General features: G+C 31.9%; 4 protein-coding genes across 7 annotated transcripts; 3 read left to right on the top strand and 1 right to left on the bottom strand.

The window, feature by feature from the left end:
- The first annotated feature begins 6,676 nt into the window (after positions 1-6,676).
- On the top strand, positions 6,677-8,080 carry LOC132905427 (uncharacterized). Its single transcript, XM_060956736.1, has 4 exons — positions 6,677-7,010; positions 7,117-7,296; positions 7,394-7,605; positions 7,682-8,080. Exons 1-4 carry the CDS (start codon positions 6,884-6,886, stop codon positions 7,979-7,981), a joined length of 819 nt encoding a protein of 272 aa, XP_060812719.1. The 5' UTR covers positions 6,677-6,883; the 3' UTR covers positions 7,982-8,080.
- Positions 8,081-8,235: 155 nt separating this feature from the next.
- LOC132905400 (TIP41-like protein) lies at positions 8,236-13,293 on the bottom strand. 3 transcript variants are annotated; one of them, XM_060956713.1, is made up of 6 exons: positions 13,177-13,293; positions 9,746-9,927; positions 9,500-9,679; positions 9,182-9,404; positions 8,943-9,101; positions 8,236-8,478 (listed from the first exon to the last, which is right to left on the bottom strand). In XM_060956713.1, exons 2-6 carry the CDS (start codon positions 9,922-9,924, stop codon positions 8,281-8,283), a joined length of 939 nt encoding a protein of 312 aa, XP_060812696.1. In that variant the 5' UTR covers positions 9,925-9,927; positions 13,177-13,293; the 3' UTR covers positions 8,236-8,280. The 3 variants fall into 3 exon arrangements, with proteins under 3 accessions (XP_060812696.1, XP_060812687.1, XP_060812678.1); XM_060956704.1 differs by lacking the exon at positions 13,177-13,293 and adding an exon at positions 10,333-10,517; XM_060956695.1 differs by lacking the exon at positions 13,177-13,293 and adding an exon at positions 10,248-10,325.
- On the top strand, positions 11,019-13,303 carry LOC132905417 (TWiK family of potassium channels protein 7). The gene is made up of 5 exons (XM_060956724.1): positions 11,019-11,234; positions 11,964-12,095; positions 12,248-12,437; positions 12,665-12,880; positions 13,142-13,303. The coding sequence occupies exons 1-5, from the start codon at positions 11,064-11,066 to the stop codon at positions 13,300-13,302; spliced, it is 870 nt and encodes a 289-aa protein (XP_060812707.1). The 5' UTR covers positions 11,019-11,063; the 3' UTR covers position 13,303.
- A 634-nt stretch (positions 13,304-13,937) lies between these two features.
- On the top strand, positions 13,938-20,323 carry LOC132905360 (glutamic acid-rich protein-like). Of its 2 annotated transcripts, XM_060956585.1 has the most exons (7): positions 13,938-14,329; positions 14,873-15,045; positions 15,163-15,893; positions 16,661-16,900; positions 17,063-17,218; positions 17,292-19,961; positions 20,081-20,323. In XM_060956585.1, the coding sequence occupies exons 3-6, from the start codon at positions 15,780-15,782 to the stop codon at positions 19,941-19,943; spliced, it is 3,162 nt and encodes a 1,053-aa protein (XP_060812568.1). In that variant the 5' UTR covers positions 13,938-14,329; positions 14,873-15,045; positions 15,163-15,779; the 3' UTR covers positions 19,944-19,961; positions 20,081-20,323. The 2 variants fall into 2 exon arrangements, with proteins under 2 accessions (XP_060812568.1, XP_060812558.1); XM_060956575.1 differs by having other exon boundaries at positions 17,292-20,323.
- The last annotated feature ends 1,327 nt before the right edge of the window (positions 20,324-21,650 follow it).

Below are 21,650 nucleotides of genomic sequence, written 5' to 3'. Positions count from 1 at the left end.
AAGAGAGCAAAGTGGCAGGCTGGCTGGTCCAGTGTTGTCACGTGACCGGAAGTGGCCTCTTCCCCACCCTTCACATCCACCTTCGATGTCGAGACCTGTACACGATCTCCCTTTCCCTCCTTCCTTGGGCTTCATCCGGTTAGCGATGGGCATTAAATTCCGTCCGTTGCAAGTTTTCGAACGATTTAGTCGGACAAAAATCTTCGATAATAATTTAGTTTTAATGGAATGAATGAGCGGCGTTTCCAATAATTCATAGGAAAAGAGCGATCGATAGAACACAGCGTATGTGCATTTCTTGGAATATTAATTAGACCGTGTAGAAATACTAGGAGGATGCGGCGTTATCGCCCCAGTTGTTCGAAATCACTCGGAAACATCTGTGGAATATTAATTCATTAAGGGTCACGTTACTTTAATACGACATTTCATTTGCAATTTCTTTTTTATCGATCTATGTTATCTAAATACTGTTTTTCAATATCGCAGCTGCGAAAGGGAATATTTTTCGTCGTTATTTCTGTCACTTAGATCTCAAGTTATACTCAAAGAGATGTACGTGCTTGTTATAACGCTTCTATACTAACGATCAATTAGGTCCAAAAGTATAAAGTTTCTTATCATATAGCTGTACTTTCAAATAGCTACAAAATTTCGATAATACGAGAATCAAAGGAACCTGATGAAAGAAATTCCATTAGAGAATAAGAATATGCGCGAATACATTCTGCAGCTACTGTGATAAATTATTGCTCGGTCCTCGATGAGTTAGCATCTTCCGTAATAACACGAATCAGAATTTGAAGCATCGGTCTTTCACAAATTTGTTCTCGCCATTTCTTCGAGATTCGATTCGAAGGTTTTGGTCGACACTTTGCGCCGCGCCGTGCTTAAACATACGCACAGTAATTGAACAACGTTCGACGCGATGGAAGTTTTGTCAACGGTCCGAAGCGATTCGGAACGCGTTGATTCCATCGCTATCTCCGGTTACTTACCCCTTCCTCTCCGCACGAACGAACGCATCAACGAGAGGGAAGATTGGCCTGGCTTGCTTTTGCCTCGCTTTGCCTTACCTTGACGACTCGTTCAACCACATTCGAAGAAGTCAAAGCTACCGGAGACGTCCTTTAACCCCTTCTTCCCCTTCACCTTCTGCTCGCCCCGCGAAACTAGTTTCATCCTTTGGTACATATTGTATTAAGGATAAGCACTTATACTCGTACGTGACACGATAATTTCATAGTACCGGCTGACTTAAAGATATTGTACGATATGATACGCGGTGGTTATCGCGTCGCTTTACTTACAGAACGTGAGCAGCGGAGAGACAAAGGTGCAACACGCTGCAGAAAGGTTTCCAATTCCAATGCAATATACAATCTTTGCAGCAGTATTGTGCATATTTGTCTTATTCGGTGCAGTTTGACGATATAATCATTATTGAAAGAACGTTAAATGGAATATTGGCAAAAAGGTAAAGGTACACGGTTCTATGTGACACGATGATACAAGGCGCCAAAGGGAAACAAACGGATGACAACTTGTTACAGGGCGCAACAATTTGTTCGCAGGAATGTAATTCTAAACGACAAGAAAGTACGCGTTAGTCTATGATTACAGCAGATACGTGCTCTAACGAATTATCGTTTTCACGAATACGTTAGAACAATCAAGTGTACGAAGATTACAGAGAAAGGGCGTGACATGAACAATTCTGTCGCTGATTTTTTAACTTTGATGTTATTCAGCGATTAAAAGCGTGTACATTGATATAACGTACTTAAAATGGAGAACATCCTATTCGACCAGAAGATAAGCATTTTAGCAGTAGATTAGAAATTGATGATGTTACGTTGATAAGATATTGGACTTTCAAATTACTAAATGTGACTTATTCTATCTTTGCTCTATGGTCTTCGTGTAGATACGCGTGAGATTTTATTCGTCAGAAGGATGGTTCGTCGATACTTTGATTCCTAAGACATAAGAGATCGATTATTGAAAAGAGGACGAGGCAAACTTAATTCAAAGTGAATTTTTGCCTTGATTAGTTCACAATATTTCAATAGTTTTTCTCGCGTCATGCGTAACTCGGAAATGTTCCATCGGAGTAGCAGTCCGAGCGATCGAACGCGCCATTCGACGCGACAGAAGAGTCAAATAGAAGCGACCATTGTACACATGCGTTCGAAGCGCATCGTCCCGGAAACGCAAAAATCCGAACCAATAATGCGGTCGGGAAAAGAATCGAGACTGATAGAGAGGTGTTCGTGGAATGCTCGCGATATTCCGAGAATCGCGTGATATTTCCAGTGTCGTTCTACGAACGTCGTATTGATCAGTGATTCGTGCATGTGGTAGGTGGAACGGAGGATGGAACGAGCTATCGCGGCTGTCACTCGCGCGCGAGTCGCCGATAAACTTTTCACGAAAACGAATGGGTAGCGGAGAGGGAGAGGATTTCGTGAAATTTTAAACGAGTGAAGTGCGATCGAAGTATCTGAAGCAGCCAGACGCTTTTACGGTCGATCAGGTTTATCGGGCAGGGAATTAAAAGCGAAGCATCCGGGGACGAAACGAAGGCGAGAAGCGTTCGTCGCCGAGCGATTTTATAGGGATCCGTCGTAAGAATTTATTATCGCGTCAGGGTAATGGGAGAGCCAAGGTCACGAGGAGAGAAAGAGAGGGAGGGAAGAAGAAAGAGGGAAAGATCTACGATCCATCGGTTACACAAATATGATTTACGATCTAACAGGACAGATTAAGCTCAATATTGTACTGTATACGATATACAGAAATTTATTACCGTGAAAGAGAGATTAGAATGAGCGAAGTCGCGGTACGTTTTTTGCGATCCAGTGGAAAGGAGTGGAAGCGTGTATTTAAAATGATCCATCGATAAAAACGATCGATATACGTACTTCCTAAAAAAAATAGAGTACATATTTCGATATTAAACCCAATCTTGATTCGCCTCGTTGAAGTTAAGTCGCGAGGATTAAGAACGATAAAAAAAATCGTGCAACTTGCACCCGATTGTCGAATTCTCGTGCATCGAAGGCAGATATCAAGGACACGATATGTGGAAGTAACCGCACGGATTCCAAAGAGAAGGTTGTCCGTACCTGGACACTGTGCAGACGTCTTCTCGTCTACGTAGCTTCGATCGGATCATACAGCGGAGGATGAACGGGATTTTTTTTCTTGATCTGACGCGATAAATGCGATAGCAACGTGCGGTTAGCGGGGTTAGTGTGATGTTTTCGCGACAGGGCGTGCGAGTGTTCTATATTAAACTCGGCGAACGCGGGTAGGCCGATTGCGAAACGGACGGCTGATATTTTCGTTACATCGCACGAGTAACTGCTTCCGGCCGAGCATATCCTCCCTCTCTCTCTCTTTCTCTCTCTTGGTTGCTCTCTCCATGGCCGGCGTCCTTCCACTCGCATCCTGCTTTTCTACTCGCTCACCCGCTGGCAGACTCTATTTTTCTCGCTCTGCTCGCTAGCTCCCTTATTTGCCGGCTCGTTCTTCTCTCTCTCTCTCTCTCTCACTCTCTCTCTCTCTCTCTCTCTCTCTCTCTCTTGGTTCACGCCGTGCGTTGCTGTCTCCTCTCTCTAATCGCCCTCTTTCTCTCTCTCCATCTCTCTGTCTCTCTCTCCTTTCCTTCTCCTTCTTCGTTCTTTTCTCCTTCTCTTTCTTCGTTCTTGCGCGCACGAGAGATCGAGCAGATGCCCGTGCTTCAGCCGGCCGGAAACACCTACGCATCATGGCAGCGTGCGAGGTAGCAATGCTCAGCGATGGGAACGAACGCCACGCGAAGCTTCCTCTTGCTTCTCGGTAACAAACGAAGGGCTTGTACGCGTCATAACGAAAATGATCCGTGCCAAATTTTTTGGCTCCTGGAAGGAAGAATCCTCTATCATGCACCTAAAACAGAAAATTATACGTTTCAACAACGTTTCTTCCATGCATGTCTCAAATTCCAGAGACACTTGTTACCGATAAAAGAAACTTAATTTTCCGCGAAGTTTTTTTATAATGCTACTTGGCTTTGTCTTAGTTTATATCATCGGAATGTAGACAGTACACTTGAAATATTACAACGGAATATTGTAAATGTTTCTTCTGTAGGAATTATTTCCTAGGAATCAGCAATTATAATCGTGCCTGTGATCGATTCCTTGTCAATTTTCAATGGCAAAGCAAACGTTAAGTATCATCTCTGATTTTTGTTAATTCTATCCTTTATGAAATTCATCTTGTAAAGAAGACTGTTGTTAATGTAACACCAATTGTATTAAATAGATTTGAAAGTGGCATGAAACCTTTGAACATCACAAAAGGCTGTCGCGTCCCAACTACATCGCTAATCTGCGAAATAGCGACGGGATCGATTCAGAATTTTTTTTGAAAAGAATTCAAGAACTCGATAGAAGAATATTGTCCCGATGTGTACCGTACTGTTAATTACTCACAATCTTGCTTACAGTAATATAATATTGATATTCGTGAGTTAATGGTCGCACGGTATTGAATTTGTAATAAATGCTATAATGAGCTCTGCAAACGGATGTTGGTTCATCGCTAATGAGAACTAGACAAACGATATAGATAGAAGGAGACTATGAGAGCTCGCTTCCGTTCTCGGTAATTTTGTCAGTAATGGGTATAACAAGAAGAAAAAGCAAACGTTACCTTATATAATTTGTTAACACGCATAATACAAACAGCAGATACAATTTATATACGAACACATTGTTCTAAAGTCACTACGTTTGAACAACGAATGAGTTCTGAACAATAACGATATAACACGAACAATTATAATAAAATAATGTAATTTATAAATGAAGATAAAGTTAAAAATGAAGTAATAGTTTAATTTAAATTGTTCATTATTTGTTCAAAATTAAGTAAGAGTCATTGATTCGAAAGAATCTTGACACTGTCGCTAACCCCGTCTTGGTTTCTTTCTTCGGTTGTGTTACGAAGCTCAACAGTTTTTCTACGTGTTTCTTTCATAGATACAGATATCGTGTCACAATGTTGGTCGAACAACGATTGATTCGCTTCGCTTCTTCTTCCTTCCTCTACCTTTTTATATCGCTAGATTAACCAGAAAAGGCTGTCTCCTTGCCATTGCAATCTTCCAGTTCATCCTTGTCGCGTTTGAATATTGTAATGTTCTTCTTGATAGATCGATATTGTCGAAGAAATTTGTACTTGTACTTTATTGTTGTTTTCTCATTACACTTCGAGGTGCAAATTTTCAAATTAAAATTTTAATGTATTTTGAATTCTTCGCGGGTCGAAAGATTACTCGTGGCGCCACCTACTCGAAACAACTTTTACACTAGAAACGCATATGATATTCAGAAAAGATAATAGTACATATCTTCATTTTTAACGTTTATTGGATGAAAGACAAGTAAATAAAGGGTGTATTATTTATTTATTTACATAGAAATGAATTGTAAATATTTTTAAACATTAGAGAATGTAACCTAATAAATTTTTCTAGGTTAACTTATAAGAAACTTTTGATGATAGTTTTATCATTAGCATTCGTATGCTTTTCTACGGTGTATCGTACATCACGTGTCAGTAACTGGAATATTTATTAAAACATGCATGGGAGATGCTACAAATACAAACTGCTGATTTTTTAAGAACGATCTGTTTTATTAGGAATCGTTCATATTATCCGATTGAAACAGTGAAAACTAAAGAATCTTTGTTTTTGTAGAAAATATTCTTAAACTAATCCTTTTTTATAACAATATTAGACTTCCATTTTATATTTTAATTATAACAAACCAAAACAAAAAACTGGAGTCCGCTACTTAATTCATAAGAGGTATATATTAGTGTGCATAAAATGAGACGTTATTGCTTATCGAAGTAAGCTTGCCTCCGCGAAGAATGGAACGCGGGGGATTCGAGGAATGCGAGGTGCGTGTAACAGGCGTGACCTTCCCAAGGTCAGACGGTGTGTAAAGGAACAATGCACACGGGACTTGATCCGTGGTAGTCTACTGCGATACAATACGACTGGTAACAGCAATTACGGTTTCAACCGAAGGAAACACTGTGTGTCCGTGCCTTTAATCATTCAGCTATTCATAGATGCAATCACTTACTGTTTGATACTTACTTACTGATATCACTTACTATCATTCAAAAATGTTCCATCAATACAAGTTGCACATTCTCGTAAAACAAGAATTTTTTATAACATAATTTTTGTAATATAATTTGAAAACAAAGATTCTTGTTGTTTTATACTAAAAAACTGTAAATATTCATACATCTCTTTTAATATCTTACTTATACGTTGCGTATAAGTATTGATTCCATATAAGTTTAGTAAAAAATTTAAATTGTCTATGTCTATTTGACTGTAAACTGATTTTTAATGTCTTATTTTTATTTATTTTCATTCTATTTTGCATCGCTTACATTTTTAATGTTTAATAAAAATATAAATAAATAATTTTTTAATTTCAATTCGCTTTGCATATTACCTTTTCAAATTATCGATTGTACTTGCCTGATATATTTTAAAATTGATCCAGCGCCAAGATTACAATTTTAAAATTGAACTAACAGCGCACTCTAGTGTCAAACGTCCAAATTCAATATTGCTTAAACTAAAGACTTGAATCTTTCAAGTGCTTTTCTACTGGTAACAAACTTCTTCGCGCCAAAACTTTCATCTCAACATATGTGAATGTAAACACTTAATACATACTACTAAATTTTCTAAATGTTATTTATACTGAAATAAAATGTGGTGTATAGTGAATTTCTCTAGATTCTCTTTTAAATTATGTATTCTTTTTAATTATAAAATATAAAAATAGCAAATATAGATCTAATGAATTGGACGGATTTACCAAAAGAAATCAACGAAGATTTTGTTTCATACAAAGGAGATTATGATTTTCCGCAATATTTATCTGATGAAAAAGAGTGGGTCAATTTCAAACATAAAAATTTTGAAGGTGGATTAAAACATTAAATGCAATAATTGATAAGTAGTATAAAAAAATTTAAATATATCATTATATAAATATTATATATTATTACAAGCATAGTAAATTATTTTAGATAATATAGAAATTTTTGAACCCTTCTTAATAATGGAATTGTATAGATTTATACCTTATTTTGAGGGTAAACACGTCAAATTTCATCCTCTTAATATGCCTTATATTAAAATAAGAAAAATAGAAATAGTCGGATTTGTGATAGATGTTTCTGAAGATCCTAAATATTATGAATATCATGGTAAGTACTATAAACTATGTTAAATGACAAGTAATATCTGTAAGGTTTAATAAAGGCTTTTGCCTTAAACAAGTAACTTAAATAAAAATTGTTATAGTTGATGATGGAACAGGAAATATTATTATTTATTATGAGAAAGAAGATTTCAAAAGAGCTGCACTGCAAAGAAAGAAAATTGACACTAAATATAATAAAAATGCAAAGAATATAGATATTAAATCGTTAAAAACTCAAAAATGCCCAAAACATTTACCAAATCCCCGTCCAAAATTTATGTATTCTCCTGGGACAAGTATATCTGATATAGCTGTAAGTAATAAAATGTAATTTTAACTGTAATATATGAAAGAGGAAGATCATATTAATGTATATATTTATTATATAGATTTTTGAACATAATTGGTCACTGGAGACAAATAATGGGACATTGGGTAGAAAACTAAAACGTTGTGCTCATATACATGCAGTAGGTTACTGTACATTTGATTTTATGTATACAAAGAAATCAAGCGATGAAATTACATGTGAAGATTTATTTAACGCCAAACTATATTTTCTTGCAAATAGAATTACTTGCATCAGTGAACACAAATATAATAAAACATTGCTTTTATGGATAAATACAGTTGTTAGAAGACGATATGATGAAAATTTAAATGAAGCAGCATCTTCTTCCAAAACATAGAAATAAAAGTAGATTCTAATATATTTTACAAATATAAAATGTGACAATTCTATACAATTGTTAAATGATGGAATAAAATATTTACAATGGTACTAGATATATTACTGAAAAAGCATTTATTTAGAACATTTTGGATGCATTATTCATATGTTAAATGTTATATATTGAATTAAAAATTTTGTATTGTTAATTAAATGGAAAATTCACACACAATGGAAAGTTACATGACAATGTCTTTTCTCAATAAATGAACATTTGGTTGTTTCAGACTGTGATATATTTACATATAAATGGAAATTTTAGGTAACAGAATTGTCTATTTCACTTATATTAGCTCTAGCTGTTACGCTGGTTGTTACTATTTCATTAACCAGTTCGTTGTCATTTGTGACTAATTCTGTTTTACTTGACATCATTATTAGCTTATGATACTGACATCCAGTTAAGGGCAAATGTGGTGCTATTTCGCTTGGCTCTACAAAAAGTGATGGTGGAACCTAAAAAAAATTAATTTCTCGTTTATTCTAATTATTATTTTGTTTACATAGTACAGTAGAGACTTCATAGAAACTCAGGAGTTTAGTTATCCATAAAATATCAACAAACGGTACGTTTAAAAAAGCAAAGTCTATATCTTAAAAGAAACAGTACATTTTAAAAGGACAAGCGAAAAATAAATTTAATATGTATATAACATTTTATATAATATAATAATATCGTGTTTAATCTCACTTTAATTAGAAAAAAATTCATCAATTCATCAAATTTTTATTAACAAAAAAATGAAACTAAAAATGTTTTGTCATTGCATTAATATTATCTCACTGATACGAAAGCAATATAAATTTTGAGAGCAAAATCACTGGTATGTCATATTATTGGTATGGATAAAACATGAACTGTTATAGTTTTATTCTAGAGTATTAAGTTTGTATTAAAACGATATTAAACAATTACTTACGCGTATTTCTTCAACTCTGGCTTCTCTTGATGTATATTCTCTTAATATATAATCTTGACCAAATTCATGATAAAGCCGCGTATCATTTATCCTCAACATTACACCATCAATTCTCAGAAAATATCTCAATAAAATGAAAAAGCTAGTTGGCATAACTCGCTATTGAAATCAGTAAATAAAATTAGGATAAATTAAGTCATACTTTTTTTTAGGACAAATGTATTCATATAGTGACTTACAATTTTTACAGAGCAAACTGCAATGCCATTATCATGAAGTTCATCTTCAAACAACGTTAAATCATGATAAAACAGGATTTTATCTCTCCTTTTTAATTTATCCACATCAATTCGTTCATTAGTTTCCTGAATTTCAAAATTAGATATCGTCCCAGTATAACTACTGGTAAATGTCCAATCAAACGGTTTTACTTTTTCTTCCAAATATTCACTGCTTTCTGATCTATGAAATAATATATATATACACACATGTATTATTATTACTATTAAAAAATATATTGATAAATAAACTGCACATATGAGTACACATATCTGTACCTGGATTCTTTCCAAGCTTCTGCACATGCTAATTGAATATTAATTTTTCCATTTGATACAGTTCTCAAAGCATCTAATGCATTGAATTGCATGGATGCACCATTCTGATGTTTTAAAGTCAATATATTATTTGGGAATACCATGTCTGGCATATGTGGTAATTCTAAAGTACGGCTGAAACTGTAGAAATATTTATATGATATAATTCACCACAATTCTATGCATAATCAAAGTTATCTAATGTACATGCAAAATTGACAGGCATCAGCATCCTTATCGCCACAACCATTTTCACTCTTAGAACATTTAGAATGAAGTATATGCGACTGTGTGTATTTGATATGCCACGGAGGAAATACATGTTCTTCTTGATTGACAGGAAGCCTCAAAATGTCAATTCCTCCATGAACTTTCACTGCTGTCATGATCTAAAATATATTTATTATAGAACATATTACATTGATACAAATTAAAAAATTTACACAGTAACCACATTTGGAAGATATTCGTCTATCTATGTAACATAATTATAAATATTAATACAATTTAGACTTATGGAAATTGAATGAAACAATAGATAATCTATGTAATTAATTAATAATAAAGTACAATGTTTATAGATATTGATTCAATAACCTAACAAAATGCCATATTCGCTTGCATGTTTTAACCGTAACATTTTGCATCTTTATTATATTGTAATACAATACTAAATTTTATGTATTTTAATGCATTTTATAATTAATACCTGATTTACTTTTATTTCATTAACTGTTATAATAATATTGTATAAACTGTCACAGACTGTTTGTATATACATAAGGTATACTCACGAAAACTAGGTATTGAGCTTAATTATTAAATTTATTCTCAAACAACATCACGGATGTTATTCCAATTATCTAGCGATCGCTGCTATTTTTGTTTGAATAATTATTCGTTTCCTTATTGCAAATTTCTTTCGAACATGACAATCGCAGTCTGTTCATAATACTTCATTACCGACTGTACGCAGAGCGCTTACTTGCAAAAATTGTATACTTTTTATAAAATATATGTACAATGTATATAAGTACTTACATATTTCCATATTAAAAATAACATATCATTGCAGTATTATCAACATATTTTTTTAGTGTAGGTCAATCTGAATTACAAAATATTTAAATTTCCACGAAAATGTGTACATAATAAATTACCGTGAATGTAGTATAAAAGATTAAAAATTTTGGTATGTTTGGATTGTTAATTAAAATGTTCTTAAAAATAAAATATTAGAATGATTAAAAAAATTAGAATGAATTTAAATAAGTAAAATTTAAGTATATGATAAGAGAAGATCATGTAATTATCAAACATCAGGCACTGCTTAAAAATATGTAGTACCGATCATATCCAAAGATACTTGACAAAATTGAATTCTGGGCGAAGTTTTAAGACCACAGTTTCTTCGCTCTTCCGTACGGAAATAACCGAAGTGATTGTAGAAGATTCGGGTGAACCCAATCAGTCTCCCTCGAGTATAAGAAGCAGTTACGTGTTCCGCAAAACGCGTGCGTTTAAAATGTCGATCAAAAAGTCTGATTTATCTGTGGGATTTACTGAAGGAAATGTCGAACAAACTACAGAAGAAAGAAGATTGTTTCAAAAGCAACATATACAAAAAATTAAGTCGATCGCTGGTCACGTTGGACTTTTGATTGCATTGATGCTTTATACAGCAATTGGTGGTTTAGTAAGTTAAACTTTTAAACGTGCACGTTTAAATTAAAAAAACTAAATAGAAATAGCTACTGCATTTTTCGTGAAATAATTATATAAAGTTACTGTTAAATATGAAAAAAACAACTGGATGAGAAATTACTCTTTTATAAATAATTACGCGTTAAAAGAATCTTATAAATAATGTAAAAACGTATAAAAAGATTTTTAATGACAAATGATATTTTATTGATATTATCGAATATACCAATGAATATTTCAATTTTTTGACTATTTATTTACGCAAGTTTATAGAATGTAATATTTACAGAAATAACAACGCGGATCTGGATTTCCATTTGGTGTCTTTATTTTTAGCAATTGACCAATCGCATGGCTCGATGCGATTAATACTAACCTCCTTTGTTAAACGTTTACATATATTGTCTATCTTTTAGTTTGCAATTATTAAAAAATGAATTTGTATATTATCTTTGAAAGAATATTACCTAGTAATAAACTCACAGAATTAATAATTAACGACATTATCAAAATGCAAACCGAACATATATTTGAAGCACGTAAAATGATATTGAAGGACCAACCACTTGAGAGTCAAGAGGTTTACAAACAAGTGTATTAAATGTCGTTAGTAAACAAAGTTAATTTCTTACATTAGAACTATGCAATTCTAGAACAATGTTGAAATATATACATCATAAAATAATTCGTTGGAATTTATTATTATAGTTTTCATTAACAGGTTTTTCGGCATATCGAACTTCCGGCAGAATTAGCGCGTTTGGAAGTTTTGCGCGCCAATTTACGTGCTGAAAGATATTCATTTGTCAATGCGGTTTCCAACAATACCGATGTGTCAAATTTACGCACATTGGTAAGTCGGTGATTTCAACATTGATGGTACACCTTCAAATTTCGATTCGAAATACTCACTTGATGGAGATGATCAAAATCGAACCGATATTTTGAAACATACCAATCGTTTTTGAGTAGTTAGAAAGAATGCGATGCAAGGGATGTTTACAGGTTAGCGTAAAATTACGTGCTTACGAAGAGGCAGTCCAGAAAGCAGCACAAGGTGGTTTGTTGGTCTCTTTCGTGACAGACACAATAGACCAAGAAAATCGAGATACGACAGATTTACAGCCGATCGTAACTGAAAGATGGAGTATTTTTCAGGCCGTATTTTTCGCTAGCACTGTTCTTACAACGATTGGTAATGAATAACAATTAAACGTGTAATTTAAATCTAAGTTGATTTATGACGATCACGAGATTGCGCTTGTAACAGTTTCCTAACATATAATACAATTAGGTATGAATTAATGTAATTTTAAAAACACGAAATTCATAGGTAGATTAAGTGGACGAACTACAAATGTTTTTATATTTTTGTTTGTTTGGTTGTTCTTTCTTTTTTTTTTTTTCTTTTGTTGTTTTAAGGATATGGGAACGTTGTACCATCTACTAATCTGGGAAGGATGTTCTGCATCTTATTCGCATTCGTTGGCATACCTTTGACATTGATAGTAATAGCTGATTGGGGGAAACTATTCGCTGGAGGTGTAGTTAAAATCGCCTTAACCCTAAAATCGAAACTCCCGCTTCACTTTTCTTTTCCCTGCGTTCCGACAAATTTAGCAGGAAGGCGATCGCTTGGTAAGTTCGATTAACTCATTTGAATTATGTTAAGTTCGATAGAGAAAGTATTGAATAGAAAAAACCATTAGGTGGTATTGACAAAATCCGCAATCACTTAGTTGCCAGCCCAATAAAACGATAACTAACTTTATATTCGAATTAGTATATTCATAATCTAAATAGTCTTGATATTATTATATATCGCTTTTTTTTACACGTTATACAAATTGCATTATAAATTTTTATACAAAAATATAAAGTTGCATATTCTTTTTATAGGAGCATTTACAGCGATTGTTTTACTTTTTTTATACCTCGCTTGCGGTGCAGGTATGTTCATGTTATGGGAAGATGACTGGAATTTTTTTGATGGATTTTATTTTTGTTTTGTCACTATGACCACGATAGGGTTCGGTGACTTAGTACCGAGTAAGTATTAAAATACATGTTAGACTTAAAAGAGTTTTTAAAATATCACGCGAACCTACGACGTAATACCTAGTTTTTACTTTACGTTCGAAAGGATACTGTTATTCGTACCCACGTAGTGCGTATTTATAGATTATTATTTATATGTCTTCTGTTATCGTCTTTTTATAGAGAAACCGAAATACACGTTACTATGTACTCTATATATCTTGGTTGGTTTGGCGTTGACGAGTACCATTATTGAGCTTGTAAGTCGACAATATGCTCAGTCATGGAGAAGATTGCAAAGGCTCAGTGGGCCACTGGCGGAAACTATTCGCAGACTAGGAGAACAGGCTGGAGGCGATATGTCCGCGCTGCATTCAGATCTTAGGTAATCATGATGAATTATATTATTTATAATAATAATCTTTGAATGTTTTTATATTATTATTAATTTTAGAAAAGTTTTGACAGTGATATCAATGCCGCGCTTAAAATGGTCAACATCTTTTAATCGAGAAGATTCGAAAGATCAAGAATGGGAAGATGCAGTAGAAGCTGTGCTTCGTGATATAGCTGCGAATGCTAATAATACCCAGCCAAAGAAAAAACAGATAATGCAAATTGTTATTTATGAGTCGAGTGTCTGACTGAAAGCAAGATTTATAATTCAATTGTTTATTCCTTTCGAAATAAGTTTATAATATTCGATGTACATGCTATTTTTACTTAAACTTAAAAATTTTACCCGCGTGAACTGCGCGCGCCGGTAGATAAACCCGCGAACGCGCAGAAACCATTAACCCTGAGTTCGATCAGTAGTCCTAATGTTGAACTACCCTGATCGACGAAAACAATAATTCGTAGACGAGCAATTACTAAATTTAGAAATTATAGTACCGCACGAAGCAGGACAAAGGACGTTGTTCTGCGTTCGTTGTCGGCTCTCACAGTGACGTCTACGTTGGTTGAATCGGTGATAATTCCGGTCCAATGGTCCAGATCGTGCAAAATAGAACCGACCGACCATCAGCTATTGTGTGCATTGCGTATCGTGTGCGTATTTAAATAAATATTCTATATGAAGGTAGAATCGCAGTGGTCCTTTTACTTGATAGTTTTATATTAGAAAAATTCTAATTGTACGTTTAAAGTCAATTTAATGAAGGGAAAATATGTATTAAATGAATTTTCAGTTGAAGCAATATTCTCATTTAATGATCTATTATAAATATATATATGTATCTAGTCTTCCATAACAAAACTTTTCAAAGTTATTCGTAATTTATTTATGTTACATAGTGCATATGAGGATTGAATTTATATACAAACATAATCGTTCTTGAACATTTTTTAAAAATATAACATGTGTATGTCGTACTGAGGCCATTGTAAATACTCAATATGTCTGACACTTACGTCATGCAACCCACGTGTATTCATGTATACTGTTTCGCGCGTGTTCTTTGAATTGGTCAAACTGAAACTTATTGTTACAATGCATTGCGTAATTTTAAGAGGGGGATATTCCATCTCGTTATACTATGGCACGTTTTATCTTATAGGGAATACGCTTTTATTCAATTCTTTCCTGTTTAGCAATTAAGTACAATGACCGGCATTAAAGATCCGACTGAACAACCGAAGTTGGAGAAAATAAAACAAGGAAATGATCAAATGAATGCTATTGTTAAAAAAAGTTTTACGGATTTAACAAATACTTACATGCAAGATTTATTCAAGTTTTCTGAAGACATGGCAGAATCCTTCAGGTAATTAACCCTCCAATTAATTTTAGCAAAATATTCTTTTTACAAATAACGAATAAGATTGTTTAATCATTATTCAATAAGGAATATTTATAAATAATATTTTTTTCTATTTCTCAGGTCAATATTAGATAACATAAAAGTTCGTATCGAACAATTTCACGCACAGAATCGATCTATATTTGATTTATTTTCACTTTCACCACTGCAAAAATGGTCTCAACGTGAACACTAAAAGACCGAAGATGTGGAAGTATCAATGTTTTTTGATAGATACATGTTTTTGGAAAATATACTTGTACCTAAATTGACCAAAATATTTAAGTCGCACATTCTTGATGAAATAAAAGCGTTATGAATGTTTAAAACCTAAAATTACTTTAATAAAGGAAAATCTAGAGAAAAAGCAATTATTATTTACTTATTAGGACACCTTAATTATCAAATACTGATATTATTTTATTACATAACGACAGTAATTAAAACGTAATTGATGTTTAAGGTTTCAAATTTAACGGTCAAAATGTTTAACACATATATGTTTCGATAGGTCGACATAGCGTACGTTGTACGCCATCTTAGTGGAGTACTATTACCGCCAATCTACTACGTTTCAATGAATTTTGTTACTTACTATATAACTAAAATTTAATGTTATTTTCGAATTGATGTCTGAGTATTTGATTCTTTTATTATTTAAACAATCGGTTTTCGTTCTTTAAGTTCTATGTATCAGTATGTCAAGCCAGTACTGTTTTCTCTGTGCGACTGATGAAGGTGTTTTCTTGGATGTTACAGCGGACAACAAACAAATGTATTATGACCAACTCGAAATTTGCTCACTTATTAAGGTAGTTTTCTAAAGAGAAATATTCTTACTTGAAATCACTAATTTGCTAGTGAGATATTCGAATTCAATTAAGTTTGCTACAGTAGGTCTGAGCGTGCGTCGATATTTGTGCACATTAAGAAACATAAATATTTGAACAAAGGGTTTGCTTAAATCCATTTCCTTACAATTATATATAAATACAATGAACAGATCTATTATTATTAATAGTGAATGGTTTATTGTAAATAGTAGGAATAAATGTTTTATTTAGTCATTAATTTGCAGACTTTATATTAGAGGTTATACAAAGTTGTCTGATTAATTTTGCATAAACAAACTTTAATAATACAAGATTAATATGATGTTTGATTCTATTACTCTGTATGATCATAATTTCATACTCTGTGATGATTTAAGAGCTTCTATGTCTTCTATAAGATATTTAAGTTATGTTTTGAGTTTTTAACTGGTTATAATATGTGTTATTATTGATGATTTATTGAATTTGCTGTAATTTTTCTATAAAATATAATCTTCGATACATTTATATTAAATATAAACTGTGCATTTGGAAAGTGAGTTTTGTTTTCTAATACAAAAAAGTAAACATAAGTTATCACAAAGTTAAATGTAACTATGTGTATTTAAACATCACAATATAAATATATGAAATGTATTATGTTATTCTTTTTATTTCCTTGTAACATTTCTTTTATATTTATTGATCTTTAATATGCATTACTTTTTTGTGTTTTCAGTCATATTAATTATTGATTATTTACATAGGTACTAAAAGCAGATCAATTGCCAACCAAAATTTGTCACAAATGTGCATATGAATTAAATCAATGCAGCTCTTTTATAGAAAAATATAAACGTGCTACAAAACAAAAAATAAATGTTCGCAGACATTGTTGTAGTCTATGTCGTGAACCAGCAAAAAACGAATTTATCTTTGATATTAGTAAAGAGAAGAACTTGCAGCATAATCCATTTCACAAAATACAGGAACTCCTTAATACAAAGGTAGAAACTATTTAATATAGTGGTTTATTGATTACTTTTATAAATATCCTATAACATATGAATATTTATAATATTTAATATGTTTATATTTGTATTGTATATTGTATTTTATATAGTATGTAATTTAATATGTAATTTACATATGATTTTTACATTTCTTAGAACAGTGGAAAGGTTTATGGAGAGTATAAATTCATATGTTTATCTTGCCGATATGTGATAGATGTATTGATAGATTTAAGGAACATATGTGAAGAAACTACAATTAAATTGGAAGATACAGCTGATAAAAAAATAAATTACTTAACTTTCCCTAAGGTAATATTTAGTTGTGTATTATATTAAATCATTATATATTATATTAAATTAATATAATATATTTATGTTACAGATAAAAACAACCATTGTAAGTCGCAAAACTACCAGCACTGAACCTAATAGAATAAATTTAAACGCATTTCTGGAATCAGAGAGTGATTCTGACGAAATGACTCGCACACGATCTCGAAATAACAAATTAAACGAACAAACAAAGTCGCAAATTTGTAGTAAATGTCATAATTCTATTAAAACTGATGATGATATATTCAAGATTCATAAAACAGGAGAAATTGTATGTAAATGTTGTTGGAAAAATATGGATATTTGTAAAAGTAAACCTGAGAAAGAAGTATCAAATGACAAACAAATCAAACTTTGTACAGTTTTTTTAAAAGATGTATTAAAAGATTATAAAATAAAGAAGGAGAAGCTCTATAGGATTGATGAGGACGATGAAGGCAATAAGACATATGTTGTAATGGACACAAATTTGACAAATGAAAATAAATCCAGTAAGCCAGTTAGTAATATAAAAAATGATATACAAAAGCAAAGTCAAAAGCGTTCTAGTAAAAATCTAAGAACTGCAGATAAGGACTCAAATAGTGAAGATGTATCTAATAAAAAACATAAGCCTGATGTAAAAGAAATAAGTGAAACTGACTCAAAGCAGTCCAGTTTGATTGCACAACAGGCAAAGCAAGTTACACAGAAGGATGGTAAGCATAATATTAATCAAAGTTCTGATTCAGATTCTTCTATTCAAAAAATTGCAAAAAATAGCGGCAGCCGTTTAACAAGACATAAACGAGCAACTGGCTCATCCTTATCGGATGCAGATATTGACAATAAGTACAATCGTAAAAGATTAAAGACTATTTTAAGTGGTATTCCTATAAGAAGAAATCGTAATGTAGACGTGAGTTACGAATCGTCGTCAAATGAGGATGTTGTATCAAAGAAAAAACGATTGGGCTTTGCAAGTACTTCATCTGTTACTATAAAAATATGTGATGACGATAATGATCAGGAAAACTTTGAAAAGAATGTACGAAAAACGAACAGAAAGAGTACTAAAAAACTCGCGAAACTTCCTACAGTTACAAATTCCCAAGAATTGCAGTCCCCAAAATCTGACGATAAAGATGATATATTTAAGACTCAAACATATGTATGCGATGAATGTGGAGCTAGTTATGAAAATAAATTTATAGGATTGACACACAAATTGACACATTATAAACAACCACAATTAAAATTACAGAAATTAAGTAATGAAACTTGGATGAAAGAAACATCAGGTCCAAGTGAAGCAGTAGATGATCAGGTAGAAGATTTGCCTGAGACTATACAAATTGCGATAGAAGATGATGAAGAAGAATTGATGGAAAGTGAAAAAAATGTTAACACAAGTAATCGTGCAGATATGAATTCTAATACAGGAAGTAATATTAATTCGCCAAAAAAGGAAGCAGTAGAAGATGCTGTTGATGTAAAACTTGTCATGAAAGAATCTGATGATGACCAGACACATAAGACTGAGAAAGAAACAGAAGATCTGCAAGAAGATGAAGTTGCAGAAATAAATATAAGTTCGTCGCAAAATGAAACTAAAACTAAAGAAGATACGGATAAAGAAAATGAAAAAGAAAATGAGGATAATTACAATAATAATGATGAAATTGATAAAAATATTCATGGATCTATAAAATGTGTGAATTCAGAAGAAATAATGGGAATTTCACATAGTGATTCTGAAGACAAACAAGAAAATAATAAAGAAAAATGTAAACAGATGGAGGAAGATAAACAAGAAAACGAGGAAGATAAACAAGAAAACGAGGAAGATAAACGAAAAAACGAGGAAGATAAACGAAAAAACGAGGAAGATAAACGAAAAAACGAGGAAGATAAACGAGAAAATGAAAAAGGTAAACAAGAAAACGAGGAAGATAAAAGTAAGGTAGAGGAAAAACAAACTGAAATAGTTGAAGAAGTTAAAGTAGTTAAAGAAAGAGGAGGAGAAGAAGATGCAAAGAGTGATTTAGATATTAATGATGATGAGAAAGGAAAACAGGAAAAGGAACAAGAAAAGGCAATATGCAACGGGCAAACGATTGAAACGATTAATAAAGAAAGTTTAAAGAAATTCAGTGAAGATTGTGTTGAGGATACTATGGAAGAAAATGGTATTGATGTTTCAAAGAAAATTGAACAAAGTGATATTAAACATAAGGAAACAAACAATGGAACGGACATAGCCGATGATGAAGGTGATTTAACAATACTTGCCGAACAAAGATCGCCTAAATCGATACAAAAAAGAATATCCTGCAATGAAAATAGAATGCAAATAAAAGTAGATGATTCTGATTCAAAAAAATCCGAAGTTTTGGAGAGGACTATATTACTCGAAGAAGATACGACTGATAAGGAGAATTTCAATAGAAATGATATGGAAATCGTGGATGTAGATTCTTCACAACGAAAAGATTCAATGAGCGATTCTGCAAATGCAGCAGCAGAAGTGTTACGAGAAGTATTTGATTTAGCAAGTGCAAAAGTTCTAAAACGACAAGAGGTTATTGATATAAATATCGACTCTGATTCCACCGAAACGGAGACTTTGGAAAACATATCACGTGAAATACAAAATATTGTTGATATGCCATCTCTCAAAATTGACGACTCCAAAACTGAAAATGAAGCACATGTGGAGTAGTGTATAAATATACATATACGTATACATATACGTATATGTATACGTATACATATACGTATATGTATATTTATTTATGTATATGTATATTTATGTATTATATACGTCTAAATATACATATACGTATATTTATACACATATATTTATGAGATCACTTTTTTTTATAAAACTTAAATATAGTTTTTACACAGTCAAAAGGTCAAGTTTCCTCCTCTTCTGTTGCTTAGAAGATGTACCATATTATTAATTCTCATTTACATGAAAGGTATAAAATGGAACAATTATTTCATTGGTATTTCAAATTAAAAGATGAAGTGTATAATGGTATTTTACTTTTCAGAGATTAGTAGCCTTTTGTATACGAGTTCATTTTATCATAGAAACACTTGAAAATATTTTATTATATCAGATACACAAATGCCTATAATTTTGTGTCATATAATTCGTTGTGGAAGCGTTATCCGTTGTCATAGACTAATAGCATGCGATTTCTATACACACACACACATATATATGCGTATATATATATATATATATATATATATATATATATACACATATATATATATATATATCATATATATCATATATATATATATATATACAGGATATATATATATATATATGATATTTAATGCTCTTTTGTATTTTTGTTTGTGTAACAAAATAGATTATAATATATTATATATTTATACTCTTAAAAATCTTATTTCTAATTATTACTATATTTGGTAATTAGTTGTTTTGTTTACAGGAATCTCCATACTTTTTTCATTCTTTTTTTTTCTGAGTAAGTTAAGCAAGAAACGTGTTGTATGCAGGTTCTAAATAATTTACCGCTGCACATTAATTGGAGATAGTTGGGCCAAGTTGTGCAGAATGCTACCAATCCTTGATGGTCTAAAATTGAGAAAAATATAGTTTGAAAAGTCTAATTTAAAAAATGGAAATAGTTTTATTTCTTTTGGATATATTTTATTTCTTGTTCTTTTATAATGTTTTTCAATGGCTTATTTAATAGTGAATAGTATAATTAATATGTAGTTTGGAAGTTTTCTGCAAAATAATTATAAGCTTAAAATAGAACTATGGCTTGATAATTTTAATAATTATATAATGTAAGAGTCGTTCTGTGGGTTGGCTATTTTTTGCAAAATAAAGGTTATAATATTATGGGATCTGTAATGTGTTTAACTAATTTTTTATTATTTTGAGGGTTGGTAGATTTCTGTATAACCTGGCCAATTTCAATGTTAGTTTCTAACCACTTAATACTATTAAACCTTTCTTAACTTTTTCTAATTTTTCTATGGCAACAAGTAAGAATTGAACTGTCGTTTGTGTGCAATGTAACCACAAGACTTGTTATTAGTATTTTATTAGTACAATGACTTCTTAGCCCATAATATTTTTAATTTGATATTTCTTATTTGTTCTATTTAATTGTTTAAATTACTTTAGAAGTCTACAGTTTTTTAAATCTTGCTATTATAAATTGATCATACGTACTTACGCATTCGTCAAACGAATTAACTTCACTAAAAATCTCGCATTATAAGATCGCCGTACATCGTCGTTGTTTTTATCTTAATTTTTTTTTTAAGTATAAGCAGGTCACTTATTTATGATTTCCGCGTTATTGTAATGAGGGACAGGAAGTTCGTATATTTAAATATAAAGTTAGATGAGTATAAGACGAAATAAAAAAAA

Source organism: Bombus pascuorum, chromosome 1, assembly GCF_905332965.1.
Source record: "Bombus pascuorum chromosome 1, iyBomPasc1.1, whole genome shotgun sequence".
Classification (NCBI taxonomy): Eukaryota; Metazoa; Arthropoda; class Insecta; order Hymenoptera; family Apidae; genus Bombus; species Bombus pascuorum.
This window is presented reverse-complemented; position numbering and strand designations above follow the sequence as displayed.